General features: G+C 40.8%; 1 protein-coding gene across 4 annotated transcripts in view; it reads left to right on the plus strand.

Moving 5' to 3' along the window:
- The window catches only part of TESK2 (testis associated actin remodelling kinase 2), a 64841-nt gene extending 60617 nt beyond the window's left edge, over window positions 1-4224 (plus strand). For all 4 annotated transcript variants that reach the window (XM_077333960.1, XM_077333957.1, XM_077333959.1 and 1 more), the window contains one exon: window positions 544-4224. In XM_077333960.1, the coding sequence (XP_077190075.1) occupies window positions 544-1532 (989 nt within the window). In that variant the 3' untranslated portion in view covers window positions 1533-4224. The remainder of the gene's footprint in view (window positions 1-543) is intronic.
- Window positions 4225-9453: the final 5229 nt, after the last annotated feature.

Below are 9453 nucleotides of genomic sequence, written 5' to 3' on the forward strand. Positions count from 1 at the left end.
ACCTCACATGTTGAAAGCATCTGCCTTATAGCACCATAGGTTTGTACTGTAGCTGTATCTAATTGTAAGTGTCCTTGTAAATATATGCTCTTGGGAATAACGCACCAATGCACATGGAACTATGAGTGGGGTTGGCGGTAAGACTTGCAGACTTGGAAGATATATAACACATATGTCGTGGGCTGCATTCCTCTCAAAGGGCCTATGCATACTGACTATGGAAAACTTTGCATCTTAAATTAAACTTTTGGATGGGGACAAAAAATTAGAGACATCAATATTTGGAAGATTTGAAATGTAAATGTATAGGTATTTTTTACAATACTATATATTTCATTTCTTTATATTCTGAGGAAAAATGGATTTGGGGACTTAGGGGCACTTCTGATAGTGGATTACATGTGCAAGTTTGTTCATATCCCAAGCACATATGTTTGTAATGTAAGTATGTCACATGTTCATTGGTGGTTGTATGATTCCAGCCTAGCTACTATCATCATCCTTGGTTTTAAATCTGATGTAATCCCTTCCTTTCCTATTTAGGATTTTTAGAGCGAGGACAAGGAGTTAAAAGGCTAAGTTCACTGGATGACAAGATCCCTCCCAAGTCACCACGTCCAAGACGTAACATTTGGCTATCACGCAGTCAGTCAGACATCTTCTCCCGTAAGCCTTGTCACAAGATAAATGTCCAGGATCCCTACTACACACCAACTAAAGGAGGAAACCGAAAAGTCAACCCTTTCAATGCTAGGGAAGACCTGAAAGGGGGGAAAGTAAAATTTTTTGACATGCCAAGCAAATCTGTAATATCCCTTGTATTTGACTTGCACTCCCAAGAGGCAGGAGGATGCCTGAAGATGAGCCAGCCTCAGCTGAGGCAGACCTTCAGCACTGATTGGCAGGAACCTACTTTCCTTCCTTGGAGACGTTGTAGATCACTTCCTCTCTCTCCTGAACTTGTGCACAAAGAATATAGCACATTTGGGGATCTGTCTGCAACAGTTGGCAAGTGTGATCCAAGCCAGTTAGGGGCTGAAGTGCGACAAAAGTTACTGAGCAGCAGTAAATATGGAGTGTCTGAGATCCCTCCTTTCCAGGCTAAATCTCATAGGCTGGATTCTCCTCCTTCTGTGCAAGAAGAAGAAATGGACTGTTCTGATGGACTGGAACCCCAAGATGAAAATGGGTTGTATCCTGTGAAAAATACAGATGAGGAAGCAGAATTCAGAAAGCCCACAGGGCAAATTCTACAAGATTCCCAGAATGTCATCTGTTCAGAAGATAAACCCTCAGAGGCGTTCATGAGCTGTCTAACTTCTGAAGATATGGAGGTGGAAGATGAAACACAAAGGAACATGCCTTCAACTAGGTTGGAGTCTTCCAAACTGTACAGTATTAACTCTTCCTCACAACTAGGCCGAGAAGTTTCTCTGTTTGAGGTAGTAGATAGTGACACATCAAATCAAGTTTCTTCTCCATCGTTAAATGCACCAGCAGCAGTAAGTGAACAGTCAAAATGTGACATTTAAAAGTCTAACCAGAGTGACACACTCCTCCCACTACCTTAGAAAGCTAAAACCAATGTAAAAACATTCTAGCATATTGTAGCAACTAGTTTGGAAGTCGCAAAAAATTATTTGGAGAGAGTCTACATATGTGGAAGTACTTATGACAGATTGATCCCTCAGCTTCCCTCAGGAGGCTGCGATTGTAGGGAGAAGGGGTGAACCATATCTCTGGGATGTCTGGAGCAATGCAAGGGCAATAATTCCTGGGAAAGATGATGGGATCCTTGGTCTGCCCGGGCTTAGAAGCCATTCTTCTGTGTGTGTGTGCGCGATCGTGTGCGTGTGTGCTTTTGCTTCCATTGAAGGAATTCTTCTAAACTTGCCATAACTTCTTTAGCACTTCCTGAGCAGCTATAAATGTCTTCTGATTTGGGATCTAGCAGGCTTGAAGTTAGCAGTGCCCTGGCTTAAAAATAGCTTCTTGTTTCTCTGATGTATTGACCAGTTCATAGCACTTAAAATCCTAAATTCCCTTGTATCCATAAAACAAGCTTTGCTTGGGCTACAATTTCTAAGGTTTCTGCATCTTCCTATATGATTTTAAATGCTGGAAGTGAACAGTTCAGGCTCTTACTTCAGACATTACTTGTCCAGCTGGGGAAAGTGTTGCTTGTGCTGACTGCTCTCAACTGTGGAGTTTCATTGTAAAACACAAAATCCCACTACATTTTCCTGGCACTGCCAGTCAGTATCTCCTGTGAGGGAGAAGGAATGAGGCATGTGACCATTCACACTTTTAACAAAGGAAGATCTTAAAGTAAGCCAGGGTTGCCGTCTTAAACTCCCAACTGTGAGTGCATCTTCAGTTAGTCTGTCTGTGAGCTAGTCGCTTTAAGCACCTCTTTTTACTTGAGCAATGAAAATGCAAGACCCTAGCCTTACTACAGAAGGGTGTGCATATACTTTATATTTACATTTTTTGTAACTTTCATAAGCACCTGATATTCTGAAGAAGTAAGGTTTGACTCTGGCTGGCTACACAAATAATGCAATGCAGATAGTCCATATGAACTAAATAATTGGAGTTCAAATCTGGGGGGCAGGAGAACAGTGCTGATGTTCACAGAAAGCTAGGGTGAAAGCTTTCAAAGTAGCAAGCAATAATTCTGGCAAAGAGTTTTGTGTCCTAAATAAACTTTTTTCAGTCTCTGTGCTTCATCCTGGGCAGTTTCAGACAGTTGCAATGAATGACTGTTAACTTTTAAAATATCCCCATAATACTCTAGGATTTTTTTTTTAATCTGTTGCCTCTCAGGGTGGACCAGAGAGAACTCTTACAAGTACTATCCATATGCATCGTTTTTGATTTACAGAATGAAAGTGTCAGGTTGGTAAATAGCTGAATTGCCAAGTAGAAGTTTAATGAACATTTTGCAATTTGTATTACATTGCCCTTTAAGTAGAAGTTTAATTTTGGATTTGTTTATGGATTGCGAGAGACCTGAGTATTTAGGTCTGTTTCACAGGCTGTGGGAAAGAGTCCACACTTAACCATTTGCCCAGTGAACTCTTTTAGCCCTGTAGCTTTACCAATGCTCCCTGGGCTCTCACTGTTCTACCAAGGGTACAGCAAGTGGGAGACCCTTGGTTTGAACAAGTGTTCTGATTACGCTTCTGTATGTATATGTATGTTGGTGGGAGGCCCGAGTCCCTTATCCTCTTACAGAAAAGTACAACATCTTCCCAGTCCTCTGCATTAGTGAAAAACGGTTGGCATTCTCATGTCCAGGTGAAAGCAAATTCCTTGGTCATGGAGTGGTTAAAACCAACTGTACACTGCCCTTGTAGGAAACTTGCTAAGAAGGCTTTGTCTTATGTTTCTCTCCAGTATTGCAAACCAGCCGCAGAATGAAGCTAGCCCATCACACTGCTTTATATAACATACATTTTTTTTGCTTTTATCATGTGCTTGATTTGCTGACAAAAATGCATTTTGCTTTTTATAAGCTACCTGGTCTATTTTAATTCACTCAGTTCTTTTGATATTAGTTATTAAATATGTTAGAAGCTATACCTGTGGCTGATTGGTGAAAGAAGGCTGTGTTGTGAATAAATGTACGTCTAAATTGCTGCCCCAGCAAAAGACAGGGGTACGATAGGTTTATTCTTTGTTGCTGTATTTTGCCCACAAACACTGGTAGTTCTTGCCAGTTTAACTACAGACACTTGAATAATTCCTCTTTGCACTTAATGCTGCTGTTTATACTGCATGTCACTACATTTCTATGCAAAAATAACCTTTGGGGCAGCCAAATATTTGATTAAGGTTTAAAGATCTTTGCAAGATCTATTTTCATATTTATGAAGGAATTTTATGTCTTAATATTTGCAGTCTGTAAATAGCTCTACTTTGTCATTAAAGCTTAGGAAGGAATTTGTAGCCTGTGCATAATTTAACACTGCCAGAAAAGAATCTTTACAAAACAACTTTTTCTAATACTGCAGATATTTATGAAAATGTAAAGAAAGCAAATCTTGGGTTTTATGTTGATTTACCTTGTCTGACTTTTTTTCTGAACTACGGAAGTGGTATGTTTTACTGGATCTGCAATATGCAACCAAAGATGAACCTGGTTTGAAAATATTTTCATGTTTTGTCAGTTTTTGTAAACTGTTTCCGAATTTGCTTTCAAAATAAAAACAAATACATTTACTTTTGTGGTTGAAAAGACAAGCTGAGGGAAAAGGGGAAAACTCCAAATGTACAATTCAAAGTAATTGCATGTGGTTCAAATGGAAGTTAAAGAGCAAAAGTTTAATGGGTGGCAGGTATCCTACTTTAGAGTGAAGAAAGTTCATTCCTCATTAAGGTTCCCTTCTCCATTTTTGGTGGGAGGAAGTTTCCTTGGGCTAAACTTTATTTAGGATAATATTTCTTTCTTCCCCTGCCTGGATAAATGTCTAATTTGATTAAAAAAATATTTCAAACATATCTTTACAGACTTCAGATTTTCCCAGCATCAAAACTGAAATTGTATTGCTAGGAAACATCTCTCCAGGTAAAAGGCTGTGTTTTTTTTTAAACTTTGCCCCAGATCAATGGAATATAATAACTAGCTGAAATATAATAACTTTGCATGAAACTTAACAGGTGGAAAGATCTTAAGCTAGAAATTAGGTTAAATCTAATAGGTGGATTGTGAGGTTCAAAGTCCTGAGCTGGAACAGGAAGCTCTAGCCTCTATCTTTCTCCTGGATCTGTATAACACTGAAGATTTTCTTAATAAACATTGCAGCTGGCTAGTGACAAAAGTGATTTAAGTTCTCTTAGGACCAAACTGCGCTATATCCAGAGCCCTATATGTCTCATTGAGCTGCAAAAATCAGCCATGGGTAAATAAGGGTTTAACTCTCCCCATATACCAGGGTAGCCGAACTGTGGCTCTGCAGATGTCCATGAACTAGAGCTCCCATGAGCCCCTGCCAGCATGGGGACATCAGGAGAGCCAGTTTGGCCACCGCTGCCATATACTAATCCCCTCAAGCTGCTTTGAAGCACAATACCATATCAGTCTTTTTCCTTCTCAGTGTTCAAATAAAATTGGAGAAGTTCAAATTAAGTAGCGTTAACCCTCCTCTCCCACCTGCTGCTCTTAGAACTGCTATACATGTGGTCAGCTGAACACTGATCCCCAGTGTTTTAATCTGTAAGGTACTAAGTCCTAGAACATTTGCTTGATCAGTAGAAATTCTGACACAGGTGAGCAAGTGAGGTGGGGGAGGGAATGGAGCTCCATTCCATGTTTAAAGGTTGCTTTCCCCCCCTGCACCAGGATTGAAGTTGCTCTCACTGTTGATTATTCAGTCTATAAATTACAGGTACAACTTGTTCAAGTGCCAAAACTTTGGCCTCAAGATTAATTATATCTCTCAGCCATCATGAGTGTTGTTTAGAAAATTACGGATTCCAAAGGAGGTAGGGAGGGACTTAGCTTCTAGGCGTCTTGTGCTACTTGCATGCCTTAGGAGCACAGCCATGGGAACCTTTGTCATGGCATGAACTGCAAGCACAAAAAGGAACAGATCACCCCAGTTGGCACCAGCCCTCATGGCACCATTTCAGACAAAAGTGGTAGATTAGGTTGCACTGTTTGATCCTTTCTCTGAAACAGTACTTAGCAGCGGAAAACCACAGAACATGTTAGGAAAGAGAACATTGTGGACAAGTAGCAATAAGAGGATTAAAAGCATTAGAAGCAGAAAAAACGGGAAAGGAAACAAGTAAGATAGAAGGGAAAGATAGAAAGCTATTGCTTATAAAACACATCCCATCTTTCCCGGGGAAAAGCCTAAGCATTACCAAGGTTACACATAAAATTAGTCTGTAGTCTATTAAATTATGTCCCACCTTTATCATTAAAGATTCAAGGCAGCTTAAAACTAACTGGCATATCAATATCAGAAAAAATAAGCCAATATTAAAATTATTAGTAGTTGAAAACAATTATGGTAAAATAACACCCCTAACACTCCATGAGAAAGCCCTATGGAAAAGACTGCTTTACAAGCTATCCTAAAAACTGGCAAAGAGTGCTTGCATTCTGCCACCTACCCGCCCCCCCCTCCCCCCAAAAAAGTCCATTCATGTCCTGGAGGGCACAGCAGGATATTATGGCAGGAATTTAACTGGCACATACGCTCAGAGAGATAGGCAATCTTTGGGATATGTACTAGGTTATGAAGGGCTTTTAAGGTAATCTGGTGCTGTAAACAGCCCAAAAGCAAGTAGGAAAATCAGTGAAGTTGTTTTGGAATTACAGCATTAGAAGGGACCATACAGGCCACTGAATCCAATCCTCTGCTAAATGCAGGACCAGCCTAAAGCATCCCTGACAAGTTTGTTCAGCAAGGGCAGCCAAATCCACTGCTGAACTACTATTGTTAAAAAAACCTTTCCTTCCTTTTCAGCGCTTCTGTGATCAGATGATACTGAGCAATGATTAATGAATAATACATTGTTTACTAAAAGAAAATATAGAACAAAGTTTGAGTCCAGTGGTACCCTTAAGAGCAATCAAGTTTTATTCAAGGTATAAACTTTTGTGTACAAATATACTTCTTCAGATAACTCAAACTTTGTTCTGCTGCTTCAGACCAACATGCATTAGACAAAAATTTGGTGACCAAGTAGGTTTGGATAGGGACTATTATCCTGTTAAAGTTTATTAAACACACAGTGTGTTAAAAGCGGTGAGATCCAGCAGTTCCTTGTGACTCAGAGTACCTATTTTACGCTGAGCACAAGGGCAAAGACAATCCAAATATGGAATGCAACAAAATCTCCCTGTAATACTTTGAAATGGGATGGCATTAAGACAAGCTAAAGCAAATGCCCTAACTTTGTGGGGGGCTGTTAGGTGTCTCATGTATAACGGCAGAGTCCAGGGAGGTAAGACACCAAAGAATTGACTTGCGCAGACTCTGCAAGAGTGAATCGCTGTCCTGTTGTAATCTAGCTGTGTGAAGCAAAACAAGTGAAAGGGCCTTTGTCTTACCTAACAAGAAGATGCCTTCAGTCATAAGACCCAGCTGCCTTAATCTAGCATCTACTGTCATCATCCATTGGCAATGGTAAGCAACTTGTTTAAGAAAGAACAGCAGACCTTCCAAAGCAAAAACAATCCTCAGCCTTAGCTTGAAAGCGCTGAGCCATGCTCTGGTTTCCAATGACCTTTGGCTAAGTTCAACTCTAAGAGAGACATCTGAGATGCAGTGAAGGACTCCCATTATCCTGTGTATAAATTGACAAAGGGGATGGTCAAAAGCCCAGGTAACAACCCCATGTAGTAACTGGGGTATTATTTTAGAAATGAACATCTGAATTGTACCAAGGATATATCTTCCTCCCTCTGTAAAGAAGAGGGATATTACCCCAATGTGTGTTTTAATCTTATTTGGGGCAAACTTGCGTTGGTGAGGCCAGGAGAAGTTTGAAGAAAATAAATCTCAAAATTCTTGACTTGTTCAATATCTGAGTTTGCGATAGTACATTTGAAAAGATCCAGGGTGCCATTTTTATTTTTAAAATAAGATATTAGATTTATTATAGGAGTTTATTATTGGCAACTCCTTATTTAAACCAGCCAGCCAATACCTTTTGGCCAGTAATTTAAATCCATCATGGCAAGATTTAACCTCTGCTGTCAATAGGAACAGCTCCCTGCTCTCCAGTAAATGGCAAATACTTTCAAATACTTAGATAGCAATCATGGCCCACCTCAACTGCCTCTTCTCCAGACTGAACATTTCCAGTTCCCTCATAGGCTGTTTTTTTTTCTCATAGGCTGTTGAGAAAGTGTGGGGGTGAAAGACGTTGAAGGGGCTAATGGACAATAAGAGGCCTGCCAGGGGCTGGGGATCCTGTTAACTGGGGGATGGGGGAAGTATGGTGGAGGGAGAAGGTGGATTAAACAGGGTTAGGGTATGCTTGCACCCTTTCTAACCTTCATCCCATTCCTAGATATAAGGGTGGCAGGGCTAGGAATAATAGCCTTTCTCTGATATTGGTGGTGTGTGATGCCAGATCAATAAATAATAATACCACTTCCCTACATAGCATTTTGTGGGCAGGATATGGACTTGGCATGCATGATGGAGACCTGGACATGAGAGGGCAAGATGGTCACCCTGAAAGAGTTGACTCCACCCCTGTTTGGAGTCTTCCACCAATCCTGGGCAAAAGGTACATGTTCGGGAGGGAGGGGGTGGAATTACAATACTGGTCTGAGAATCATTTTCCTTTAGGGCATTCCCCATCCCAATAATCCCAGGAATTGAATGTGTGGGCCTAGTGTGGGATGTAGTGGAAAATTTGGCTATCTGTCTAGTGTGCTGACCACCTAAGACTCCAGGAGATGCCCTGGTGAATTTCTGGAGGCTGGGTGGGCCTTGCAATTTTTTTTAATGTATTATTAAATTTCTAGCCCACAACTCCTGCAAAGTTTTTTGGGGGGAGAGCAAACATTTCCTAATAAAATACCCATTAAAGCACCTTACAGCATAAAAATCCAACCCACACTGGTGGTGATACCCCCCCCCTGCACAGCACCCCAAGGTCTGGGAGAGAAAGATGATGTCATGGTCAGCTTGGGGAAAACTGTTCAAGATTAAAAAGGCCACAGTCAAAAGGCAATGTGGTCAAGTTTAGTATTTGCCTGTTACAAAAGTTTATTCTTCTAGTTTCTGTAAGAAGATAGTTTCAGCTTTACTGGTACAAAAGGGATGACATTTACTTTCAGTACCAGGGGAATAAACCTGGGCAAGAGCTCATTCATCAGCATTCAGTTCTTAAAACAGTACTGTTATTACTGCTGTCTCTCACTGAAGAGAATAGTTTGCTTGTAACCAAAACAGCAGATTCCGACACCACTGCCCTGTCTGCACAGGCTGGCTTTCTGAAAGGAACCCAGGTTACCTTGTGGTGTTTTCAGATCTGAAACTTTCAGAGAACATATTCCTGTGTACATTCTCCATTGATGAGCTGCTCTAGCTGTATTTTGGGGACTGGGGGGCGGGGGCGGGGCAGTGGGGTCCCTGAAGTGCTTAGGTATAAGTGAGGGAACTGAAGCTTTGCAGCACAGGATCTTGCTGGAAAAGACATCTATATGGGCAGGATTGGAGATTTCCATTGTGGTATGTAAAATGATTTGGCAGAAAAGCTGTTTGTTAAAGCTGCAGTTCATCTAAGTACTATAGGATTTTTATAGTATAGGCAGCTGAGTCAATGATAGTAGGCAGATGTCATAACCAAGGTAGCTTCAGGAATAAGGGGGCATCCTTCATACTACTGTTTCAGTGGATAAGGAGCCAGTGAAACAGACATAAATGTTGAGATCTATGAGCTGTTATAACCAAGTTCTTCTGACCACATAGCTACAAAGGA

The sequence above is a fragment of the Paroedura picta genome, chromosome 4 (assembly GCF_049243985.1).
Source record: "Paroedura picta isolate Pp20150507F chromosome 4, Ppicta_v3.0, whole genome shotgun sequence".
NCBI classification, from domain to species: domain Eukaryota; kingdom Metazoa; phylum Chordata; class Lepidosauria; order Squamata; family Gekkonidae; genus Paroedura; species Paroedura picta.